The sequence below is a fragment of the Peromyscus maniculatus genome, chromosome 13, assembly GCF_049852395.1.
Source record: "Peromyscus maniculatus bairdii isolate BWxNUB_F1_BW_parent chromosome 13, HU_Pman_BW_mat_3.1, whole genome shotgun sequence".
Classification (NCBI taxonomy): Eukaryota; Metazoa; Chordata; class Mammalia; order Rodentia; family Cricetidae; genus Peromyscus; species Peromyscus maniculatus.
The window spans coordinates 49,248,111-49,275,112 of NC_134864.1; the positions used below are offsets into that span (position 1 = coordinate 49,248,111).

At 44.7% G+C, this 27,002-nt stretch overlaps 1 protein-coding gene and 1 pseudogene across 3 annotated transcripts; both read left to right on the forward strand.

Moving 5' to 3' along the window:
* Positions 1-6,033: 6,033 nt before the first annotated feature.
* Positions 6,034-8,475, forward strand: LOC102906996 (gamma-crystallin E). 3 transcript variants are annotated; one of them, XM_076550521.1, is made up of 4 exons: positions 6,034-6,221; positions 6,314-6,556; positions 7,695-7,702; positions 8,208-8,475. In XM_076550521.1, exons 1-4 carry the CDS (start codon positions 6,213-6,215, stop codon positions 8,473-8,475), a joined length of 528 nt encoding a protein of 175 aa, XP_076406636.1. In that variant the 5' UTR covers positions 6,034-6,212. The 3 variants fall into 3 exon arrangements, with proteins under 3 accessions (XP_076406636.1, XP_006975051.1, XP_042115624.1); XM_006974989.3 differs by lacking the exon at positions 7,695-7,702 and having other exon boundaries at positions 8,203-8,475; XM_042259690.2 differs by lacking the exon at positions 7,695-7,702 and having other exon boundaries at positions 8,217-8,309.
* Positions 8,476-10,735: 2,260 nt separating this feature from the next.
* Positions 10,736-12,216, forward strand: LOC102928792 (farnesyl pyrophosphate synthase pseudogene; annotated as a pseudogene).
* The last annotated feature ends 14,786 nt before the right edge of the window (positions 12,217-27,002 follow it).

Genomic DNA, 27,002 nt, shown 5'->3' on the forward strand with positions numbered 1-27,002 from the left:
CACTGATGGCCAGTGACCAGGCAGGAAGTATAGGCGGGACAAAGAGAGAGGAAAATTGGGGAAACAGGAAGAAGGAGGGAGAGACATTGCAGCCACCGCCAGGAGAAGCAGCATGTAGAGACGCCGCCGGTAAGCCACCAGCCACGTGACAAGGTATAGATTTATAGAAATGGGTTAATTTAAGATATAAGAACAGTTAACAAGAAGCCTGCCACGGCCATACAGTTTATAAGTGATATAAGCGTCTGAGTGATTATTTTATAAGTGAATTGTGGGACTGCGGGGCTTGGGGAACCTGGAGAGAAGCTCTCCAGCAACAAAAATCTTATGTTGTTTCTCCACTACCCATAAGAAAAATTCTTATTTCTTTGAGAAACTAGCCTCAACCTATCAGTTTATCCTTTCTTATCTAACTGCTGTCACCCTTTGCTCTCACCTCCAAACACAAGAGATGATTCCATGACTCTTTGCCCTTCCTCAATTCTTGCCCTCCCCTGGATTACTCTTTCTCATGTGCCTGATGAGCTGCTGACCCTCTACTTAGTCTTCAAACCAGCTCAAAATACCCTAACCCCACAGCCAGAATGAGATCGGAGTTGACTGGGCTGTTGTAGACTCAAGAGTAACAGAAAGTCCATGTTAAATAGACAAGCAAGGTGGAAGCCTGTTTCTTCAGAGACTAGGAGTCCTGAGGTGGCACCAGAATTAGGGGTAGTTGATCCATCAGCCTGACAATAACAGCAAGGCCTCAGGTGTGTCCTGCATTACCCAGCATCTGTATCATTGTGAAGCTGGTATTTCTAGTAACTAAGGGTAGTTGTAAGATGCAACCGAGTTAATATGCTAGAAAGGATGAGTGAAGGAAAACACCAAGACAGTCTCTATCCGCAGTTACAGCTGTGCCTAGAGCACTCATTCCCAAGTTTAAAGAGGACCTTGAAATAATTATCAGATTCTAGAGAGTAGTATAAAGAAACCAGAAGAGAGTAAATAAAAGGAGATTGAGGGAGGAAATGCAAGATGAGAAAGATACTAACAGAAAAGAAAATTTTAAGTACTGATATTATCATTTTATATGATATTAAACACATAGAGGAAATTTAATTCCTAACACCTTTTAATTCCCTTATAACCCTTGGAATTCACAACCTACTAAGGGAGGACGATGGACATGGGATCTACAGTCGGCATTTTCACACTTCCTTACTTGCGCTAATAAAGAATGTCCTGAGGGGCTGGAGACATAGCTCACCAGTTAAGAACACTTCCTGCTCCAGCCTGGTCTACAAGAGTGAGTTCCAGGACAGCCAAAAGCTACACAGAAAAACCCTGTCTTGAAAACAAAACAAAACAACAACAACAATAATGAAAAGAACACCTACTGCTCTTCTAGAGGACATGGGTTCAGTTCCCAGCACCCATATGGTGGTTCACAACTCTCTGTAACTCCTGTTCCAGGGGATCCAATGCCCTCTTCTGACATCCACTGGCACATACATACACACAAAATAAATATTTTTCAAAACAGAATGTACACGGGTACACGACAAGCATGTAGTCCCAGCACTAAGGTGGCCAGCATCCTCCAGGCCAGCCAGGGCAACCTAACAAAAGGGTGTCTCAAAAACAAAGCAACCACAAAAATACAGCAGGAGAGAAAAAAAAGAGAACTAACTTTAGATCCAGTGAGTCTTCTACTAGGATTCTGTCCTAAGGAGAAGATTCTGAAAATGGAAAGGGTTATATGCAAGCAGCTTATTTGGGCAATAGCCATAGTAATAAAGAGTTAAAAATGGGCGTTATTCCGCAGCATAGAATAGTAAACTATGGCATTTTTATAATGAACATGAGTGTTTTTCAGAGGATACTTAGGAAATCATAGTTTGGAAGATGTTTGATACAGTTGTGGCTAACAGTTAAAATTTCAAAATTATATTTGTGATATAATTGCCACCTAAACATTTTATATATTTTTGCTAAAATGCAACAGTTTTTTTCTTTTTTTGTTAGTGTGCACTGTATAAAGTAACTGGTTTCATTATAACATTTTCTTGCATGCATGCATGCGATATATTTAGATCACATTCACACACACACTCCCTTTGTCTGCTCTTGTTCCTATATTTCCCTCCAACTGGTCCCCTTCCTCTATCCAAATACTCCCCCTGTGCTTTTATATCTTTTTTTTAAAGTAGACTCTGCACATGAGGAAAAACATGCAACATTTGTCTTTCTGAGCCTAGACGGTTTTGCTTACCATGATGACTGCCAGTTCTATCCATTTCCCTGGAGGTGACGTGATATCATTCTCCCTTATAGCTGGATTAAACTTCCTTTGACACTTTATTTAGCCATTCATCCATTAAGGGGCACTAGGCTGATTTCATAGATGGACTACAATAATAGTTCCATGATAAACAAGGATATGAAATGCATCAAAATTTTAATATAATTTATGGCGTGTGTGAGTGTGGTATATGTGCATGTGTGTGAGAGCATATTTAAACACCAGAGGAGGGCATTGGGGTTCTCCTTATCACTCTCTGCCTTATTCCTTTGAGACAGGGTCCCTCCCGGAACCTGGAGCTCTTGTTTTTTCAGCAAGGCTACCAGCCAGCCCCCACAATCATCCTGCCTCCTCCCACACACACAGCACTGGCTTTACAGATTCACATGAGACCACACCTTATTATCATATAAAAAGACCACAGCTTATTATCATATAATAAGACCACACCTTATTATCATATAAGACCACACCTTATTATCATATAATAAGACCACACCTTATTATCATATAAGACCACACCTTATTATCATATAATAAGACCATACCTTATTATCATATAAGACCACACCTTATTATCATATAATAAGACCACAGCTTATTATCATATAATAAGACTACACCTTATTATCATATAATAAGACCACAGCCTATTATCACATAATAAGACCACAGCCTATTATACAGGTGCTGGTATCTGAATTCAGATCCTCAGGCTTTGCAGCAAGCACTCTTACCCACTGAACCATCTCTCTAGTCCTCTAGTGACAGTCGTTTTCAAATGAAGCACCTCTTACTCTGTTTTGATTTTGAAGTAAAGTAATTCCATCACCCAAAATGTTGGTACATAAAGAAAAAACTTAAAAATAAACAATAAGTTACTCTTAACTGGACTTCCCATGGAAGTTAGTGCTGTGTAAGCATGGTTGACATTTTGATTCATATGATTTTAAGTGTATCTTATCCATCATCATGTTGGATATCACCACTGTGTACCTTTAGAAATTTGCATCATTCCAGACTGCAATTCTGCCCTCATTAAACATCAGCTCCCCATTTCCCACACCCCAATACCTGAAAAGCACCATTCATGTTATTTTTCCTCTGTGTATACAACCATCCTAGGTGTCTCAAATAAATGGAATCATAGCGTACTTGTTCTGTCTTGTGTGGCTTCTTCCATTTAGTTTAATGTATTTTATCTGCTGAGTGACCTTAACATTCTTGCTAAAGTCCTTTTGAAGACACATACAAGGCCCTTTTTTTTTTCAGGATTCCTGACTCCATTTCATCATTCTACATGTCTGGGTTTACTCTGGTACCACACTGTTTTTATTACCATCACTTTGTAATGAATTTTAGAATCAGGATCTATGAGCTTTCCAAATTTCTTCTTTTCCATGTTTGTTTTGGCTGTCCAGGTCCTTTGAGATGTCAAGTGAATCTCAGGGTACAGTTTTCTATTTCTGGATGAAAGGTTGCTGGGGTCTTGATAGAATTGCCTTGACCCTGTGGATTATTTTGGGTAGTTGTGACATCTAAATGATATTAAATATTCCAATCCCCAAGTACAAGATTCCTTTCCACATGTTTATAACTTCTTTACTTTTATCTACAGAAGTGTGTTTGCAGTTTTATCTTTGATATATTTACTTCCCTTCCCCCTTAATATATGATGAACATTTTCTATATCATTACATAAATCCTCAGGTTTTAGAGATGATTTTGATGGCCACAGAGCAACTCAATAAACAGATGTTTCATAATTCACTTAGTTAACATACTATGTCTCTTGTATTTAATTTTTAGATAACTACCACTGTCTTTGTGTACACCTTTAACTATTTCCTTCAGACAGATTCTAGAGATGTATATATTAGTTCAAAAGAATAAATATTGAACTTAAATATATATATATATATATATCAACAGCCAGGCAGGGGTGGAGCACTCCTTTAATCCCAACACTCAGGAGGCAGAGGCAGGTAGATCTCTGTGATTTCAAGCCAAGCCTGGTCTACAAAGTGAGTTCCAGGACAGCCAGGGCTACACAGAGAAACCCTGTCTCAAAAAACAAATACACACACACACACACACACACACACACACACACACACACACACACACACACCAGCAGGGGCTGGAGAAATAGAGTAATTATGAACCCTGGCTGCTCTTCCAAAAGACTCAAGACCCAGTACATGCAGAGTGATTCACAACCATTCGTGACTCCAGTTTCAGGGGATACAACCTCATTTTCTGACTACTGTAAGCATTGGAGGTGCATGTGGTGCATATTCATACATGCAGGCAAAATGCTCATACACATAAAATAAATCTTTTTAAAATTATAAATAAATAAGAAGAATGTACATCAGCAGTGCCTTGTTTTGGTACAAGGCTGTGTTTTTTAATTTTCTTCTCCTTCTGCTTATTTATAGTTCCCCAATTAATACTTTTTAAAAGAGAAATATGTGACCAGGCTTATTAAATGTCTGTGAATTAATCCAGTGAATTTTGTTCAGGGAAAAACAACTTTGAGTATGGAACACACATACTCAGAGAGCAGCTTCCTCAGAGGCAATGGGTCCCAAGAACAAGGGCAAAGGAGATTTTTCTTTTCCAGTAACAGTAGGAAGAGTAATCTTGGCTGTCACAATTAGATGAGTGGGTCATCTGACACCCGCTGGTAGAGGCAGGATGCTGAGAAGCATCTTTTGTTACTCAGGTCAACCCCCCACAACAGAATGTTTCAGCCCCAAATGTCAGCATTGCACCAAGGTTGAGAAGCCTTGCTTTAAAGAGAGTGAGGTACCCGTTGCTGTTGGGAGTCTTGGGGACAGGAGTGGAGAATCCAATCCCTTATAGTCAGTGCGTTCACTACAGGGCCGTCAGGGTTTGCTCCAGGGTGATGAAGGCAGAATCTTTGCAAGGTTGTGTGATTCCAAACGTCCTCCTTACAAATTCCCTTGCATTTACCGGCAGCTGGAACGAACTGGGTTGACTTCCCAGCAAAACATTAAATAGGAACTAACCAGTGAAATAATGATGAGTCACTCTGTGTGCCCCAAGGCTGAGAGTCTCACGGACTGTGCTGTGAGAAGCATGTGATGAGACTCAAGAAGATGGAGCTGGTCACACTCACACTCCAAGGAACAGAACTGAGGTGTCTAAACAGCATTTCTTTAGGCACACCTTCCTGTAACTTTTATCTTTAGTTTTCTGGTTCCTAGCTGATCAGCACAGAGCTTATAAGAAAACTTTTGTGTTTGGTTGGTTTTGTTTTTCAATAGAAAGTTTCTCTAACAGCCCTGGCTGTCCTGGAACTCTCTTTGTAGACCAGACTGGCCCCGAACTCACGAACTCACGTAGATCCTTCTGGCTCTGCCTCCAGAGTGCTCCACCGTGCCCTGCTGTAAGAAAGTTCTTAAGGACACAGCAGAACTCCATTCGACCCCCCACCATCCTGTGGAGAAGATACATTCACACTCACTTTCCACTTTTTCTTAGGAAGTGTTAGCAGGCCGGGTAACTGTCCTGCATTGTTATTCAAATACACATTGTTTGCATTTGTAAAAGGTAGCTAAAACACTTCGTTACAAATGTTAACCAGTTAAGCACCTTTGCTCCCTTTCAGTTTCCCAAATCAGCTTCACGTGAAGGCCGGAGCGGCATCAAGTGACCCTTTTAACGAGGTCAATGATTCGTCATCCATTCGAAAGCTCTGGAGAGACCAAGAGAAAACATACAATAACCCACACCTCCCCCACAGTCATTATATAGAAAAGAGAGAAAGTGCCCGGTCCCACCGCGTGGCCCTTTTGTGCTGTTCCTGCAAACGCAGCAGACCTCCTGCTATATAGACCCGCGCGCCCAGCCCTACACACCCAACAGCACCATCCCATCCGAACCGCCAACACCAGCCATGGGGAAGGTGAGCCCCGGGCACCCAGGGCCTGGGGGAGGGAGCTGCCCTCGGGTCCAGGCCCCATCAGGCCTCTCCCTGAGCCTTGCCTTGCCTTACAGATCACCTTCTATGAGGACCGCGGCTTCCAGGGCCGCCACTATGAGTGCAGCAGCGACCACTCCAACCTGCAGCCTTACTTCAGCCGCTGCAACTCTGTGCGCGTGGACAGTGGCTGCTGGATGCTCTATGAGCAGCCCAACTTCGGAGGCTGCCAGTACTTCCTGAGGCGTGGGGACTACCCTGACTACCAGCAGTGGATGGGGTTCAGCGACTCCATCCGCTCCTGCCGCCTCATCCCCCACGTGAGTCCCATTCCTAAGCTAGGAGGTGAAACTGGGGGGGCGGTGGTCACCTTCCTTCTGGCTCCGTGTGTGCCCCCTATGCTCAGTAAGGTCACCAAGGTTCCCTTGAAAACACATCTGAAGTCAAGTTTTCCACGGGTCAGTTTCATTTACTTGGCTGAAATCGAATTCGCCAGGGCTGGGGATAAGCAGAGCACGGTTTGGTTCTGAGCCTCCCGTCCATGGACACGAATATAGACAGAAACAGGCTGCCTGATGGATTGAGGCTGTTCCCCCGTTTCTGACTTCATGTGTTCATCAGGCCTGGTCAAACAGGGCTGAGCTGACGGACATAGCTGAGTTACGTAACACTTGCCGAGGGATGGGGGCCGAGGGATGGGGGAATGGGATTTCAAGGCTTCCGGTACATCTCCCTGTTACCCAAAGGAAGCGCCAACCGTTTGGATCCCATCTATTGTCTAATAGGGGGACCACGCCACCTCTGTGAGGTTGATACCTCCTTCAGATGTTAGCCACTGCCTCCCCTCCCTCCCTCCCTCCCTCCCTCCCTTCCTCCCTCCCTCCCTCCCTCCCTCCCTCCCTCCCTCCCTCCCTCCCTCCCTCCCTCCCTCCCTCCCTCTCTCCCTCTCCTCTACCTAGGCACCCCACCCCCTTCCTCCTGCTCCTTTCTGCATACTCAAAGCACTGGCCTTTAGTTTTCTCGTAAAAGAACATCTTGTCATAAGAACTGCTCTGTGTGTGACAGGCTATCCTGGGGATCAAATTTGTCTGCACACATGCGAGTCCTTTGCGAAGAGCCGAACAGGGGCACAGCAGAAGGTGCCTCGTGAGCAGCTGCTCGTCCCTGTAACGAGTTGCTAGGAGACTCCTTCCTAGGAGATCTCCTTCGAGGATGGGAGGAGAAAGACCCTGAGACAATAGCTCTTGCTGGGAAGGAACAGAGACAGCAAACAGAAGAGAGGGTTTGCCCAGGCCAAGCTGCCCGACCTTCCATTGTTGTGAAGGATTACTCTCTTGATCCACGTGGGCTTCTTCCTTGTTGGTGTTCCCCAAAACTGATTTACCAGAGCCTAGGGCAGAGCTGAGAGCCGAACCTCAATCTAAGACGTCCTTCCTTTTCAGCCTTTGAGGGAGCCAGCACCTGGGGTGATGGAAAGATGGAGGGATATCTGGGTTGAGCTTTCTTCCTGAATTGTTCCATCCTCTTCCTGTGGAAGAGGCAGCTTAACTTCCTCTCCCTCCATTCCTCCTAATGCTACTGGGGTTCAAGATGGTGGCTTTTGCTAAGGATACATTTGGTTTATCATTGTAATACCAAATTATTTTTATACCTTCCAAAGAGAGCCTCAGACCACCATGAATCTAGGGGGCGGATTTAGAAGACTAAAACAAACAGAAAAATAGCTGCTTAAAAAGGGCACTGAGTAGAGCTGGTTTATGTGTGGTGAGTGGTGGTGACCTCTTGGATTTCACTGTGCACAACCTCCTGAACTATATGCACAGTGGTCTGAGTATTAGTGGTCTTTCTTCCAACTCAGTCATCCTTGGGATAGCAAAGGTAAGGAGCCCCAGGCAGCACGTGCCGGATTACCAGGCTCAGGTCCGGTTTTCTCACACCCCCCTTGTCTACTCTGCATGCCCCACAGTCCAGCTCTCACAGGATCAGGATCTACGAGCGAGAGGACTACAGAGGCCAGATGGTGGAGATCACCGACGACTGCTCCCACCTCCAGGACCGCTTCCACTTCAGTGACTTCCACTCCTTCCACGTGCTGGAAGGCTACTGGGTCCTCTATGAGATGCCCAACTACCGGGGGCGGCAGTACCTGCTGAGGCCCGGGGAATACAGGCGCTACCACGACTGGGGTGCCATGAACGCCAGGGTGGGCTCCCTGAGGAGAATCATGGATTTCTATTGAAATATTTTTACTCTACCATTTTCTCCATCTGGACATTAATAAAATATTTCCTGTGTGTTCCATGCAATAATGGAGTCCCTCTGTTCCTTTCAGCCTCTGGGGGCCGGGGCCGGGGCTGGCAAAACTACAGCCAGAAATGATGTGGATGGCCTCATGCATATCCGTGGGTGGGGAAGGAAAGGCAGATAAGGAAACATGCATCTTCAGCCTGCACAGAACTTTCGGGGAAACCGGAAGTGGAGGATCTGTAAGCATCAGATCCTACCTTCTGTTTACCAGCTGGGGTGGTTTTTAGGGTCAGGGAGAGGGGCTTGAAAAGTTTCTCTTTGAGACCCACTGTTGGCCAATACTAAAGTGACCGGTGAGGAGTCAGTTCCAGAGCATTCGGAGACCCATGCCCATCTTTCCCTCCTGGCCATTACTGGGGGTCCACAGGGTAGGGCAGTCAAGAATTTAGAGGAAAAAGTGACTATATATCTAGAAGCCAAATCACTGCAGTTACAGAAATGGTCATCCAGAATGGAGGAGGTTTCACAAAATGCCACAGTCCTGGCTTACACCTGGGTCCTGCTCACTCACTAGCTGCAAGTGGGTGGTGGGTTATGTCCCTTAGCATTTCTGTGCCTTAGTCTCCCAGTCTGTGAAGACAAGGGGCAATGGTCTGGCCTGATGAAGATCAAGTGTGGATTTTGTGATGATTCTTTTGTAGTGGGTCCAGGTACAAAGTGACTGCTGCCTGCACATCAGGATTTGTAACATAAAGGTATAACAAAATACTTATGGAGTATTTGGACCAAAGTCGGTGCTTATCCAAGTATCGATAATGAATTGAAGGTCGGCCATGTCACAGTCTCTTGGAATACTTAACTAAAACGTTTAGACCCTAGAGTCCTCTCCCTGGTAGCTAATTGTTTTGCACATCAGATTAAAGAGCCACAAGTCTAAGTCTGGTTTTGTATCTCAGGGTCATATCCAAAAAGATTCACATCTTCATTTTAGATACTGTGCTCTGCACTGGAAAATGATGGTGAATAGAACGGGATCCTTCACACACACACACACACACACACACACACACACACACACACACACACGTCTACAGTCTAAGAAAGAAGCAGAGGAACCCACAGAATTTGTGAATAACTGCTCCAGGGGCCGAGCCACAATAGATGTGTGTAATGGCTAGGGGGCGGGGCGGGGGGCGGGGCATGGAGACCCACGGCATGTGTCCAGGTCTTCTGATGTGCTCCCGAAGACAACTTCATCAACCTCAAGCAAGGACTGCAATGACCCCAGGACCACATAGCAAACTGTGTACAACAGTTAAAGATGCTACTTTAGGAATGATTAAGCATCTTCTAGGATCCTGAGATGTTCATCACACTGACATGAGATGAGACTCAGTATAACCAAGAATCACATCGGAGCCACCCTGCCAGGCCTTACATCTTCACCACCATCTTCAGTCTTGTTTTAACTCCCCAGACGAGAGTCTTGGGTCAGTTACCCAGACATTTCAGGGGGAGGGACAAAGGAATTGGGAAACAAAACAGGAGGCTGGAACTCAGGCTGTCTTGCTGTCTTCTGAGAGCCCTGGAGCATGAATCACAGTGAATTTCTCCTGTCTGGAGGCAACCGGTCATGGGGCCTATACCCCACAGCAATCTTTATCACTGGCTACGGGGAGGGACACAGCATTGTTGGATCGTTTCTACTCTCCTTCCTGGTGACAGCTCTCCACAGAGACTACAGGGCAGGCATTAGCACCAAAGGCTGGAGAAGAGGTGTGGGCACCCAGAGCTACTGAGGACCTGGGAGAGTCTGGGAAGACATAGCTCTCCAATAATAGGGATGATTAAAAAAAAAAAAAAGTCTGCCTAAGATGTAGAGTGTAAAAATGTGACAGGGGTCATTCTCACCCAGCCCGGTGCCTTGGAGAAAAACATTACGTATACAAGGGAAACAGTAAGACAAAATTTGCAGAATTATTTGGGCACCAGGGAGGAAAAGAGAGAGAGAGAGAGAGAGAGAGAGGAAGTGGTCAGATAGCTCACATTTGATCAGGAGGAGCATGGCATCATTGATCAGATCTTATCTAAGCAGAGTGGCTCCATTAGATGGTTTACCGCAGGCACCTAAGACTCCAGGATTAAAACCACACAGAAGCCAGGAGAGACCTATGGAGCAAGCAAAAACTCTTTCGAACCCATGCAAGCAAGAACCATGAAAGAAGGAGCTTCTGTACCAAATATCAACCCTGATGCCTTCACCCACGAAGCGCACACGCCTTCTCTCCCAGGAGGCTGCAGTGAGTGACCACAAAGAGCAGCAGTACGAAAACGTTGTACAAGAATTGACTCAGGCTACGTGAAACCCTTCCATTCTGTGGCTCTTCTCATTCATTTCTGTCAGAACTAGCCCTCAAACAAACTCCTTATCTACACCCTGGCCCTGCCCGTTTTTTGTTTGTTTGTTTTTGTTTTTGTGGTTTGTTTTTTTTTTTTTTTTTTTTGAAAACTATCTTTTCTTTTCTCAAAAAGCAAAATTGAAATATTGAATGCAGTATTTTGTGATTTGGCTTGTCTTCACTACTATGAACTGTTAAAGTTATCTGAAGACGTTTTAGGGCCTAGAAAGACGGCTTAGTGATTAAGAGTGAGCACAGACCCCGGGAGAACTGTCATTAAGGAACAGAGCATTTTGTTCCTCTCTCAGAATCAATGGGAACCAGAAACTGGATGCTCATAACCAAAAAGGGCAGGATTTCATCCAGCACTTCTCCCAGATCATCATGGTGCTGACTGAAGATGAGCTAGGCCACCCAGAGACAAGTGATGCCATTACCCGGCTCAAGGAGGTGGTAGAGCACAATGCAGTGGGAGGCAAGTATAATCGGGGGTTGACTGTGCTCCAAGCATTCCGGGAGCTGGTAGGGCCGAGGAAACAGGATGCGGAGAGTCTTCGGCAGGCCCTGACCATGGGCTGGTGTGTAGAACTGCTCCAGGCTTTTTTGCTTATGTCAGATGACATCGTGATTCTTCCCTCTCTCACCGGGGACAGATCTGCTGGTATCAGAAGCCAGGCATAGACTTGGATGCCATCAACGATGCTCTGCTTCTGGAAGCCTGCATCTATCGCCTACTGAAATTCCACCACAGGGAGCAGCCCTACACCCCGAACCTGCTGGAGGTCTTTCTGAAGAGTTCCGATCAGACTCTCGACCTCATCACAGCACCCCCGGGCCACGTGGATCTTGGTGGACCCACTGAAAAGAGGTACAAATCTATTGTCGAGTACAACACAGCTTTCTATTCTTTCTACCTGCCTGCCTGCCGCAGCTGCCATGTACACAGCAGGCATTGATGCCTGATGGAGATGGGCGAGTTCTTTCAGATCCAGGATGACTACCTTGGTCTCTTTGGTGACCCCAGTGTGACTGGAAAGATCGGCACTGACATCCAGGGCAGCAAATGCAGCTGGATGGTGGCTCAGTGTCTGCAACGCGCCCCTCGGCGACAGTGCCAGATCTTAGAGGAGAATTATGGGCAGAAGGACCCAGAGAGGGTGGCGCAGGTGAAAGCACTATATAAAGCGCTGGATCCGCCAGCTGTGCGCTTCAGGTACGAGGAAGGCAGTTACAGCTGCCTCAAGAGCCTCGTAGAACAGTACTCTGCGCCCCTGCCCCCAGCCATCTTGTTGGAACTAGCAAAAAAGATCTACAAGCAGAGAAAACGACCTTGAGATTGCAAAGGCTTGAAGGGAGGGGGGTCTCAATTTAAAAAAAAAAAAAAAAAAGAGTGAGCATGGCTCTTACAGAGGACTTGAGCTCGATTCCCACACCTGTATGAAGCAGCTAAAAACTGCCTGTAACTCCAGCTCCAGGGAGATCTCCTGCCTCTGGGCTCAGAAGACACCTGTAGTCATATGCACACACACACACACACACACACACACACACACACACACACACACACACGAGAGAGAGAGAGAGAGAGAGAGAGAGAGAGAGACAGAGACAGAGAGACAGAGAGAGACAGAGACAGAGACAGAGACACAGAGAGAGACAGAGAGACAGAGACAGAGAGACAGAGAGAGACAGAGAGACAGATGACAGAGAGAGGGAATTCAAAATAAAATAAATCTCTTAAAAAATTAAAAGGAACGTTAAAACTTTAAGAGAACATGAGGTAAAGAAGACATCAGAGACTCGTGTACTGTTTTATCTATTTAGGCATCTATGTATTCCCCACACCCCCTTTTCCCCTAGTATTGCCTGATATCAAATTAAAGGTCTCACCTACACTGGACAACTCCTACCACTTCATGTGGATTAAGCCTGGCTGGAAAATGAGATCTGGTACCAAGGTGAAGATGGGCACCCCACCCCACCCCTTCTCCTTTCCACACGGTTCTAACCATCAGGTTCAGGCAGAACAACTGTAGGAACCCTTCCTCCCTAGGGCAAGGCCTGGCTGATGTCTGAGCGGGTGATTTTGGTAGAAGCCCGGAAAAGGCCAGTGGCAAGTAGACCATGGACATATCCCACTTGCACATTTGATTGAGTGCAGTGAAACTACCCGAGAATCAAGAGGACATTGCCAGCGTAGGAGAAAATCTGTTTGAATACAAAGACTTAGAGCTGAAGTATGATTAAATCCACTGTTAGTGGAGCTCATTGTGACAAACTAATGTCCTCTTATATATCGTCATGAGCATGCTCCGGGCACCGGGCTTCTCACATGTCACTGTGGTTTATGGCTTTCTTTGTTTCTTTCTCTCTTTTTCTAAAAATTCATTCCGTGTGTGTGTGTGTGTGTGTGTGTGTGTGTGTGTGTGTGTGTGTGTGTGTATGAAATAGTGAATACAGCGTTTTGTAATATGGGTGTAGGGGGTGGCTCATGCTACAGTGTATATGTGGAAGCCACCTTTACATGGTTTCTGGAGCTTGAACTCAGGTCACCAGCTTTTACACACTGAGCCATGTTGGTGGTTCCCTCCCTCCCTTTTTCCCTCCCTTCTTTCTTCCTTCTTTAAAACTAAAATCCGGAAGCCTTTGTGGCATACAGAGATTAAATGGATGAAAATTCCTTTGACATCAACTTTTTCAAGCGTTGGCCTTGTCTTCGTCCATTGAGGAAGCCTTTAGTCTAGAGAAGAACGCCACCTCGTGCTCACTAGAAGAAAGGCAACTGCCGCGAAGCCCTTTTCAGAATCGGGAAGGCGGAGCTTTATTTTGCACCTTTTGAATATGCTGTAAAAGCAGTGTCTGTGTGCAGGGGAAACACAACTTAATTTGTTAAATGAATATAAATTGTATTTAAAAATAGCTTTGAACATGGTGGTTCATGAGAGGCCCGGCAATTGCAGGGGAAGGCTCTCTAAGGGAGCAGCCAGCATTTGCCTAGTGTTCAGTCAGTATCACCGCTCCCACCTCTCAGTGTCCGGCAGATACCCAGCTGACGGGTGAAACTTCAAGTTCATGAGGAAAGAGATCCCATGTTCTCCAAATAGTCCCTCCTTTCACCATCAAGCCCAATCTCTACTTTTCTTACAGTTTCTCACAACTGCTTTTATAGTCTTCCTATTCTTAACCACTGCAGGCGATATTCTATATCTTGTTGCCTGACTTCCTCTGTTTTTCTGTCCCTCCATCACTTGTACTTGGAAATCCTTATCCCGCCCGTCGGGAGCCACCTCAAATGGACCAGAGCGCCCTTCCAAGGGCGGGGCATAGCACTCTTCCCCTTCCGATGCTTCTCACCTCGGAGAGGAGAGCCGGAGAGCCGGAGAGGCTTGCTGCTCACCTTTAAGAGCCATGCTCCTGCGCCTGAGCTCTGAATCCCTAGGCCGCCCTGAGAGCATCTTCCCAGCGCTGGTCATCTTCTGCTGGGATCCTGCACCCATTCATTGTCACGCGCGCCAAGAAGGACTGATGCAGCTCTCAAGCCCGTCCCAGATGCTCACACCTTTGGGCTTTCGTCCGTACTCCAGAAACCTCTAGATGTGGAACTGTGCCACAAAACCCGGATCCCAGAGCCCTTCGTGGAACAACCAGATTCTAGCTTTGAAGTTCCCCCTCTTCCACTTACCTTCTATTTTTTTTAAATCACAAGTATTTGTTTGTTTGTTTGTTTATATGTGTTGTGGAGGGCGGGGGGAGCAGGTAGGCACATGTATGCCCCGGTACTTGTGTGGAGGCTGAAGGAAGGACAGACAAATCGTAGAAGCTGGTCAGGGACCAAACTCAAGCTGCCAAACTCAGCTAGGGCCCTCACCTACTGAACCATCCTACCAGCCCTCCTTTGTGCCTCTTTATGCCACCTGCCCCCGACTCTATTTGGTCATCTTCTCTCCCCATGAACTTCAGCCAGTTCCTTCCTCAACTAAGTCTCCCCTTCAGACTTTTTGTGGACACCCCAGTGCTCCCCAACTTTCAGGGTTTTCACCCTGACTTCTTGGCCTTTCATTCACTTTTCCCACTGACTTTGTCGTGGCCCTGTTCTTTACAGATCTTTTGTTTTGTTTTGCTTGGTTTGTTTTTGTTTTGTTTTGAGACAGGGTCTCTCTATTTGTAGCCCTGGCTGTCCTGGATCTTGCTCTGTAGACCAGGCTGGCCTCAAAATCACAGAGATCCGCCTACCTCTGCCTCCCGAGTGCTGGGATTAAAGGTGTGCGCCACCACCGTCCAGCTGACAGCTCTTTCGTATTAGCTGTAGGCGTTACTTGTTTTCCATCCCCTACTCCTTTTCATTCCATTTAATATTCACGGTTCATGCTTCTTCATCTAAAGAGCAGCAGTCAAACCAGGCTTTCCATCCCTGCCTGGTAGCCAAGGTGTATGACCACAAAGTCAAGATCTGCCAGGTCCACAAAGAGAGTTCAAAGCCAGCCCTGAGCAACTTGGTGAAAGCCTGTCTCATATGAACAACTGTGACAAAAACATGTAAAGGTTAACACACATGAGTAAGGGCCCTAGCTTCAGTCCTTAGCACCAGGTAGCAGGGGTGGGGGATATAAACAGCCGCAAAAGCAAACCGTCTGCACTTGTGATACCACAGCCTTTAAGGCGTCATTTACCATGGTTACAATTCCCCATAATCATGACTGATGGTTTTCTGATGGAAATGTTAGTCGTGTATTTTTGCTTTCTTCATTTATATTTTTATTTGTTTGTTTGTTTATTTTAGTTGAAGTCTTTCTACATAGCCGTAGCTGGCCTCAAACTCAAAGAGATCCACCTGCCTCTGCCTTCTGAGTGCTGGGGTTCCAGGCATGCGCCACCACGCCTGGCTATGTGTATTCTTAAGAGCTTCATGAATAAGAGAACTACATCGGGCAGTCAAACTTGGGTTCTTGCTTTACCACCAGCATAGGGGTCAGTGTTTCATCTGCCCAGCCTGATCAATGATCGGAGCCCCTCAAAAGAGTTCTGTGAGATGCAAACAATGGTGTTGAGTACTGTGTGATACCCATCAATGTAAATCATTGATGTTACACATGGTTATCTTCTTATTATACTAACTATTGTGTTTTGTGCTTGTGGGCTGAAAAAAAAAGTATCACCAGGCATGGTGATATATATACATTTGTAATCTCAGCACTTGGGTTGCATAAAACTCTGCCCCAAACAGCAAAGCCAAGCATATATCATGAAGTCTAAAGCTCATTCTGACACATGAAGCAATATAGCTTTATGTGTGTTTGTAGGTACAGAGCACTTGGAATGCAGAAAGACAGTCTGCTGTTTTCCAATCGGCAAGCAAATGACTTGATTTGTTGGTTTTTTTGTTTGTTTGTTTGTTTGTTTGTTTGTTTTCCAAGACAAGGTTTCTTTGTGTAGCCCTGGCTGTCCTGGAAGTCGATCTGTAGATCAGGTTGGCCTCAAACTCAGAGTTCTGCCTGCCTCTACCTCCAGAGTGCTGAGATTAAAGGCGGGCGCCGCCGCCACCCCACTCTAGGCTACTAATTTTAAAGGATTTTTTCCTAAACTACCCTGCTTGCTAAAGAAGCCCCCCCCCATCAGAATTGCGTAAGACCTAAAAACCACCCCCATTATATTAAAGACACCCGAATCGTCAGACTGGAGAAGAAATTGGTGTTCTCCTGAACTTAAAAGTCTCCCGTGTGGAAAGGAGTCAAGAGTGCTTCCTCTGTGAGCCCAGGACAGGACTGATATCAAGGAGCATAACATATGGGAAGAATGATATGTGGACACCATTTAAAAACAAAACAAAACAAAAGCAAAACAACCTTTCAAAGAGCTTGAGGCATTCCCCAGCCGTGACCCCTCTTGTAGTGAGAAACTTACACAGGCAGGAATATCGGAGAGGCTTCTGTTCAGGTGGAGACTGAGCTCAGCTCTGAGACATCACCTCACCCACAGATATTTCTCTGTATGATTCTAGAGAGTTATATTAGCTTCCTTTGTTTACAAGGGATATATTAAAAAAAAAAAAGTTCAAACTAAACCAGGCATGATGATGCACACCTGTAATCCCAGCATTTTCAAAGTGGAGGCAGGAGGATCAGGAGTTCAGGGCCAGCAGGGCTACGGGAGAACTTCCCTCCCACCCTCTTTTTTAAAGATTCATTTACAGCTGTTTTCACACGGAGATGGATTCAAGGGTAGTATGGGTGGAATGCTCTCCCCGTGGGCCTTATTCTGAAACAGGGATGTCCGTTAGCGGGAAGTGCAGCCTTGCCCACTTTCAATCTTCTCTCAGAAGGACTGCTGTTAATCTTGCCAAGAAGCAGGGAGGCCTCCCCAGGACCAGAGCAGCCTTGAGGATGATGCACTCTAATTGGCCAGTTTTGGTCACGTGGCCACCCACCACTGTTTTCGGGAACTAGCCTTTGCGATGACAAGGTGGTGTTCTCAGAGATGAGATTCGGAGACAGAAACAGGTAGATGACACAGATGCCTTCAGGGCCAGGGTACCTCCCCTAAGACGTCCTCTTTCTCCACGTCACTGCTCCTTTGTGAATCCAGACCACGCCCAGTTCCCTTCTACAAACCTTCTCCTTTGGAGGGCCATCGTTCTCTCCCATTAGAAGGTTTACAAGGGTACACAGCTCTACAGCAGCGGGCAGTTAAGATCATTTCTAGGATGGGAACTTTTAGAACACAGAAACGTCAACTCACACGGATTTCATGTGTAGAGTATGAGGGATCTGTGACCCCTACCTCTGCAGGGCACCCCCTATTCTTAAACGAAGTAAGTTTTAAGGTTTTAAAAAGGGAAACTTGGAAGGCCTTAGGCACCCAGCTGTCTCAGTCTGCACAGCGCGAGGCTCTTAGACAGGAGTGTACAAATCACTGCCCGTCACAACAGTGTTTGCTGACAATATCTCCAAGGACCCGCACTTCATTCCAATTTAACTTGGGCTCAATCTAAACAGTCGTGTCTGCTCTGCCTGAGCTATCTCCGCGGGCGTTAGCTGATATTTACCACAGACTCACAGTATCGATGACAGCAGGTTTGTGGAATTTTTTGAGGCTTCATGATTTTTGAGAAATTCTTATGTTTTAAAACATCCATAATTAGCCGGGCGGTGGTGGCACACACCTTTAATCCCAGCACTCGGGAGGCAGAGGCAGGTGGATCTCTGTGAGTTCGAGGCCAGCCTGGGCTACCAAGTGAGTTCCAGGAAAGGCTCCAAAGCTACACAGAGAAACCCTGTCTCAAAAACAACAACAAATAGTCACTGTCTGATACTCATTTGATTTGCCTGTTGGTACTGATGGTGCAGGCCTATACAGATGATGTGGAAATCTCTTTGTATTTTAAATAAAACGATAAACTTCATAAGATCATGTAAAACATAATCCTCCCCTTCCCCGAGTGTACATGAAATGGCTTGGAGAAAAGTCTACCCTAAAATGCTCGTGGTAGCTATTTCTAAGCTATGGGGCCCAGCTAAGGCTCAGATCCAAGAGTTTATTTATATACTATTATGGTCTGAATACGATTTGAGTGTGTAAAAGCTTGTTTTCCTCTTGACAGTGTTAAGAAGTGGGCCCTGCCTGGTGCAAAGTTCTTTTGTCGCTGAGGGCGCCATGGCTGGGGGGCGGGGCTTAAGGACCGTAGATCTCAGGCGACCCTAGATGGTTTCCTCACAACCAAGTTCTTAGCCTGTTTTTCTGGCTAGCACGGCTTCAAGAACTGCCAGTGCGATCTACAGGTTGTGTTTCAGGAGCAACGCCCACCGGAGCCGCTTAGAGGTTATAGCTTTGCCAAAGGAGGCTGTGCAGGGAGGGGCAGGAGCTGTTGATGACCTGGCTGGGCAGCATCACCGGGTGACCGGAAGTGGCTACAGCACTGATGACCATGGGATTTCCATCCTCACCATCTTCATTTCCACAGTGGATACTAGGAAGTGTTTGCCTAAGATATTTGGTTATCATGGACATTCCTTATCAGAGAGGGATAGGGGGGCAGGCACACCTTTGCTGGGAGGCAGAAGCAGGTGGATCTCTGTGAGTTCTGAGGCCAGCCTGATCTACAGATAGAGTTCCAGGACAGCCAAGGCTACATGAAGAAACCCTGCCTAGAAAAAAGTAAATAAATAGAAGATGAGATTGTGATTCCCGTTACTGATGTAATGAATTACACATATGCGAATGCAGGTTGTTGAATGTAGGAGAAGAGATACTTATTACATAGCTATTCAGATAAAGAAAAAGAAGAAAGTTACTGTAGGAAATATGAGGTATTTTTTTCTATGGAAAAAACATCTTAGTGGTTTGATAATGTGCAATACTTAGATCTCATGTTAGAGTAAAGTTAAAATAATGAAACTTAATTGTTACAGGTGAAACAGAAGAAAGTCAACCAGAACTATTTGGGAAAATACCTTTTGGAAACTACACCAGGCAATTGGTTGAGGGTGGAGGTAGGGGGTGTGAAGGGGTAAATTTTCTTCAAATGAATCAATTCTTGGAGAGAATGAGACTCCGCTCTAATATTGGGTTCTGTTCAAGCAGGATCAAAGCCCAGGACGGTGGAAGAAGAAGAAAAATCCAGCAAGTTTGGGGGAAGCTAAATTTAGCATTTCATTTAGATTTGGAAACAAATTTGGGAGTTCTTTTTTTTTTTTTTTTTTTTCCTGCCTTATTTGGAAAGATTTGGGATTGAGGAATCTTTTGTGATGTGAATCAGGGTGAGAAAGGAATGGGAAAGGAGGGGGAGAGAAGGGGAGAGAAGGGGAGAGGGGGGGAAGAAGGAGGAGAGGAAGGGGAGAGAAGAGGAAAGAAATGGTAAAATCGGGGTTGCAATACTCAGCCAAATCGTCTCAGACCCAGGCCACGTGGAAGCCAATGGTGACAGAAATGCTTCTCTTAAAGCCACTCTTGTTGCTGACCCCCCTCCCCCGCCCCATATTCCCAGGTAGAAGGCAGCTTCGGTGGCTTATTTATTTATTTTTACTTTCTTGTGATTCTGTCTTTCTTTCTAGGTGTTTGAGTTGATTCTAGAGGACATGAAAGTGATGGACAGCCTCAACAGAAATTGTTGATGTGTTAAAAAGCCATTAATGGTAAGCGACGCCTCTGGACGGCTTCATAGGATGTTTGCTTTTTGTAACATGCTAGTGAACCCTGAAGGTGTTCCGTAAGATCTAGGGAATAATCAATGTAGCTAAACCTTTGGTTTTGAATGGGTGAATTTATTACATATATAGCAAGCCCAAGTAAAACAATTAGTAATAGATGATATAGCTAGCTAGATGATAGATAGATAGGTAGATAGATAGATAGATAGATAGATAGATAGATAGATAGATAGAAGATAGCAAACATGATTAAATTGTGCACTCAAAACATCCAGAAGTTGGCTGAGAGAGCACCTTTAAAGTAACCAGCCTGAGTTCTCGATGGAGAGGGTCCTGAGCAGAGCACAGGGTCTACCCAGGTGAGGCTTCTGGGTAAAAGGACAAATAACAACAGAAAGGTCACGCTATTAAACTGGAGGCTTACAAGCATCCAGCAAAAACCACCTAGGGAAGTTGAGGCAGTAAGCTAGAGTTCCTCGCAGACAGCCCTGAGCAGAAAAAAAAAGTGGCCCCCTTGGGTGAGGATTCCAACTAGAACAAACAGCCGAAGACAGAGATAGCATCACCAAAATGGGTGCTTACATCACCCAGCAGAAACCAACTGGGGAATATCAAGATCGGCCGGTGACTGGTGGTGAAGAACTGGAGTCAAAATCAAGACTCGACAGAACCAGGGGACTCCAGGCTCTGCCACTCAGGAGTGCCTTTCCCAGCACCCTGCTTAGCTTTCTTTATTCTGGATAGCTCCGAGTTTAAAGCAGGGAGAGAGAAAGAATGAAAAATATTCAGATGATTTCTCATCACTATCACTAGACGTGCTCAAGAGACAGAGGATCCCTTGGCAGCACGGGGGTTGTTTGCACAATGTCCTTGAGCACATTAAACTGCACAGCTGAGCGGGGAGGGGACATCGCGCCCTTGGCATTCCTTGGCAGGTGGAGAGATTCTTCCCAGGGGAGTAAACCAAGTGCTATGAGAACAGAGTTCACACGTATGACAGCATCTGAAAGCCTGTTATAGGCAGGCCACAGGGGAAGCTGAGACAGTTCCCATGGCTGAACTGGTTTCTCTTTCCCACTGCGGGCACTTTTATATTATGGAAGCCTCTAGGTGTTCCCAAAGGCATGATGTTTTCACTCTTGGCTTGTTTTACTTCTTCCTTCCTTCTCTGTCAGAGTTTGCTGCCGGGGGCGGGGCCGGGGTGGGGGTGGGGGGGCGGGGGCATCCCAACCCTAGACAAGGAGCCTTGGAGGATACTTGGAGACAAAAATACTTTGAGTCTAAAATGAGGCAAGTGCCAGCTCTGCTTCTAGACCCAGCTTCTAAGTGAGCTCAAACAACACGTGCTAACATGCAATTTCATTAGAGAAGACATACCTGATTTTCAGAATACCTGTGCCACAACTGCATCCCTATAGACCTCGGAGGAGAGAGGTTTCTTCTGATGTTCATGGCATGTATGAGACTCAGAACTAACCTCATTTCAAAACTGTATGAGTTGAGGCTGTAGCTCAGCTGGTGCAGGGCTTCCCAAGCATGCACAAAGCCCTTGGTCTAGCCTTATCACCACGGAAAGCCAGGCATGGCCTTCAATGCCATTATTCCCAGCACCCAGACGTGGAGACAGGAGGATCGGAAGTTTAAGGTCATTCTTTCTACACAGTGAGTTCAAGGTAAACACAGACCTTGTTCCCCAAAAGTCCAAGTTGCATCACTGTGAACTAACTTTTTTAAAAATGCCCTCATGACCCGTGGCCACAGTAAATATGTTCAGGGTTCACCTGCCCATTAGACACAGAGAGCAGACTACCTATAGCTCCTGATACATTAAGAGGCCCATGAAAATATTTTCTCATTAATGTGTATTAAAATAAAAAGAAATAAAGGAGAATCCAATAATAATGAACATATAGGAATACAGCAAGCCTATTCTAACTTTGTCCACACCAAAGCAGTGTAACATGTACTTCAAGTAAGCTTTGTGGAAGATGGACTCTCAACGGGGATGTGCTTAAGTCCTAGGGAAATCATAATTCTCTTTCAGCTTCCTCCATTCTGTGTCCGATGGCATTTGCCCTGTGGCAGTCCTTTACCAAGAGATATCATTCTTCCCAGACGTATTTATTCCTTGGCTTTTCCCCCCTATCACTGTGCCTATTCTCTTAGCTGTAGACTCCTACTAACTTGACATATAGGAAATCATGGAACAGGGCTAGCAAGATGCTCAGTGAGTGTAGAAGCTCGCCAGGCAAGCTCAGAAACCTGAGTTCAGTCCCTGCACCCACCTAGAGGGAGAAGAGCCATCGTTTGACCTCACCTGCATGTCTTGGCACACACAGTAATAATAAAATTTTAGAAGAATATCGTGAAGTCAGCTGACCCACAACCTTAGTCGCTGATGTGTCCCATTGCATTTAGCAAGGCAGGGTCCACTGGAGTTTCTCTGGGTCCTCCATCACGACTGTCCCTCCCTTTGTCTATCAGAAGTGTGACTAGTGAACAAACACTTCTCCTTCTCCTTCAGTGCGGCGGATCACCCTTACTATCCGTATTTGGAAGAATCTTGATCATGAGTTGCTAAACATCATGGAGACTCTCCTTCCAGACAACATGTATCTGTACTCAGTGGGGTAGTAAAGAAGCAGGATTCCTGCCTCCAGGGGCTTGTCTAATGTCACAAAGCTGCACATCACAAGTGAGGAGGATGTTTGTTTCTCTTGATGATTAAAAATGGCAGACAAATGCTGTGGGATGGTCTGTATGTCAAATCTGTTGCTCTGATTGGTCAATAAATAAAACACTGATTGGCCAGTGGCCAGGCAGGAAGTAGGTGGGACAAGAAGAGAGGAGAATACTGGGAAACAGAAGGCTGAGGCAGAGATACTGCCAGCCGCCGCCATGACAAGCAGCATGTGAAGACTCCGGTAAGCCACAAGCTACATGGCAAGGTATAGATTTATGGAAATGGATTAATTTAAGCTATAAGAACAGTTAGCAAGAAGCCTACCACGGCCATACAGTTTGTAAGCAATATAAGTCTCTGTGTTTACTTGGTTGGGTCTGAGCGGCTGTGGGACTGGCGGGTGACAAAGATTTGCTCTGACTGTGGGCAAGGCAGGAAAACTCTAGCTACAGACAAATTACAGATTCTATAAAATAAAGGGAGATATTCGATGTAGTTTCCTTGATTTTTTTCATGCAGTTTCATGTATAGATTTTTATTTACAAAATTTAAATTATTTCAACACATGGATTATTTACTTTTGAAATATATATTGTTCAAGCTATTGAAGATTATTCAAGAACTCTAGAGCACTTTTCTGATTGTAAAGAAATGGTGATGCACATCTTCAATCCAAGCACTCAGGAGGCAGAGACAGGTGGAACTCTGTGAGTTCAAGGCCAGCCTGGTCTACAAAGCAAGTTCTAGGATAGACAGGGCTACACAGAGAAACCCTGTCTTGAAATTAAAAAAAAAAAAAGGATCTTATTAACTTATTTGATTTATTTTGTTTTGTTTTATTTTGTTTTTCAAGAAAGGGTTTCTCTGTATAGTTTTGGTCCCTGTCCTGGATCTCACTCTGTAGACCAGACTGGCCTAGAACTCACAGAGATCCACCTGGCTCTGCCTCCCGAGTGCTGGGACTAAAGGTGTGCGCCACCCCAACCCAGCCTTATTTGATTTCTTAATTATCAAATTAGGTTTGGATAATTTTATTAGTTGACATTGGCATGCATTCTCCTATTTTTTTTCCAGTAAAACTTTATTGAATATCTTCTGTTTTCCTGGCATTATTTACAATAAACTAGAAAAAAACTGAGCTAAGTTTACATGTAAATGCTTTGAGTATGTAAGTCTGCTGTAAGAAACAGGCTACAAACAAAACCAGAAGCATTCAATGAGAAATGTGTGTGTTGGGGGCAGGGCTTGCTGCTCTCGCAACTTGGTTCCCAGCATCCATGTTGGCACCTCACAGGTGCCTGCAGCTCCAGCTCCGGGACATCTGACTCTCTCTTTTGACCTCTGTGGGCACCTGCATTCACATTTTATTTATTTTGTTTTTCTTCTTTTTGTGATATCTTTTCCCCCCTATTTACTTATTTATTTTGTTCTTTGTATTTCTTTTAAAAAAAAAAAATCCGTTCTTTGAGAATTTTGTTTGTGTTGTGCTCATGCTTATCAGTCCCCACAGCTCTTCCCAGATGCATCCTCCATTCCCTACCCACCCAGCATTGTGTCAAAAACCAAACCAAACAAAACAAAACCAAAAAAAACCTCTCTAGGTTGAACAACTTTGATTCCATTGGAACCTGAAGCGTAGCATTGATTCTATTCACTAGACTATTCCACGCCAGCAAGAGGAGTGGCTGGACCAGTGTTAGCTCTGAGGGTGCTCTACGCAGATGCATGTATCACCACTCACAGGAGAAACAATGCAAACTCACCTCTGTCTGCTTTATTAAAATGCTGTGTTGCTATTTTAGTTTGTTTTCTCTTCTCTGAGTGGAAAAGACGAAGAAACCTTGAAGAGAAGGCTCGTTACTAAGAAGATCCTCACATAAAATAGAAGAGATCTCCTTCTCAACTGCTGTGCAAATCTCAGCAAAGAATGTAGGAAATATGGAAAAATATAGCAATAGATGGTGTCTAGGTTCTGAAAAAGACATAAAATGGGAGAAAAGGGCAGTGGGAGAGGCAAGTATGATCAAGATACATTGTGTCTGTGTGTGGAAGTGTCATGATGAGAATCTTACTGTGAAGAAAATGAAGGAGAAGAGATGATCTTTCCAAGTAAAAAACCAGAGCCTGTTTCTTCCTTTGTTACTGTCTGCACATTCTCTTATTTATCTAAACTTCATGGAGCAGGGGGCACTGATTGCATCTCTGCTTAGGAAAGTCTTTGTGGAGAAGATCGGGGGACCACAGTGCTTCTGTGCAAGGAAGACTTTGGAAGGGTAAAAGCAATCAAGGAGAGCTGCACTCACTAATTATGAAGAATGACTGAAGACTGCAAGAATGAAATAGTCATGGAGGGGAGGGAGAGATGGCTCAGTGGTTAAGAACACTGGGTCCTCTGGAAGAGGCGGTTCAGCCCCCAGTACCGACATGGCAGCTCACAACTCCGTCTCCAGGGGATCTGACTTTCTCTTCTGGCTTCCTCTGTATGACGTTAATTCTAACTTTGTAGGGTGAATTGGATAATGTCCCTTCCCTTTCTATTTTACAGAACAGTGTGAGGAGCATTGCTGTTAGTGCCTTGTCTTAGTTGCTTTCTATTGCTGTGATAAAGACCATGGCCTAAAGAAACTTGGGAAGGAAAGTACTTACTTCATCTTACAACTTATAGTCCATTGCCAAGGGAATTCAGGGCAGGAACTCAAACAGAAACCTGGATGTAATCGGATGTTTTCCTATCCCAACTACTTGCTCCCAAATAACCGACACAGAGGTTTAATATTATTTATAAATGTTTGGACGATAGCTCAGGCTTGTTACTAACTCTTACACTTAAATTAATCCATAATTCTTATCTGCGCTTCACCAGGTGGCTTGGTACCTTTTCTCAGTACAACATTTGCATCTTGCTTCTCTTCGTTTGCCAGTGACTCTCTGACTCCACCCTTCTCTTTCCCATCATCCTTAGTTTGGTCACCCCACCTATACTTCCTGCCTGGCTACTGGCCAATCAGCATTTTAATAAACCAAGTCAAGTGACAAATCTTTACAGTGTACAAGAGGATTATTCCATAGCAGCTGAAGGCAGGAACTGAAGCAGAGACCATAAAGGAAGAGCATTCACTGGCTTGCTCCCATGGCTTTCACAGCCTGCTTCCTAATACACTCCAGGACCACTGTCCAGTGGTGATATTTCCCAGTGGACTGAGACAGCCCACATCAATTATTAATCAAGAACATGGCCTACAGATTTGCCTAACAGGCAATCTGATACAGGCATTTTCTCAACTGAGACCCCTCTTCCTACATAACTCTAGCTTGTGAAAAGTTGACAAAAAGCTAGCCTGGACACTTGTCTTTAAAGGTGTGATAGAATTCCGTAGTGAATCCTTCTGGGCCCAGGTTTCCACTTGTTTGTTTGAGTTGGATGACTATAATTGCTTCTGTCAAGTTGTTTACATGTTGTGATTGAATTTTGGTAAGATACATGTGCCTAGGGATTTGCCTACTTCAAGACTTTCTAGTTTTTTAGGATGTAATTTTTCAAAGTATGCTGAAACAATCCTTTGGATTTCATTGAATCTGTTTTTGTACCTCCATATCATCTATAATTTTTAATAATTTGGTCACTCTCTCATCTTCTCTCCTCTCTTTTAATTAGTCAGATCAGTTTTTTTTAAACAGATGTTTTCTTTTGCTTCAATTACTAATAGTCTGTCAGGTGATAATTGTCTATAAGGGGGTCATGTTTTAAAACAAATTTTCTCATATTTGAAATCTATTTTAAATATCTATTAGTACTATTTTGCCTGAATTAGCTATTTTACTGGGGTTTTTCAGAAATTTTTTTTTTTATTTTAAGGTACTTGTTTGATCTTTTTCTGTGTAGAATTCTACTGTAAAAATTTCAATTAAGAAGTATAGATGAACTATAACTATTCCTATGTAACAGGATAAACCTTGTTGCTTTTCCCTAGTTATCAATGACCTGAGAGAGGGTTTACTATGATAGTCAGCACACTAAGGACAGGTACTTGTGTTCTCTGCCCATGTGTTTGCTATCTGTTACTATGCAATTATTACATGTGTATATACGTATATATTCCTGAATACATAAGTAAAACCTGCTCAGTCTGTATAATGTTACTTGTATCTATGTTTTCAGGGTTGACCATTTGGCATTCTCTAACCAATTGATGTGATCTTTCCTGGGGGATTTTTAAAAAACAATTTAAAATTTGTTTTGTGTGTGTATGTGTATGAATGATCTCTGTCTCTCTGTCTCTGTGTATGTGTGTGT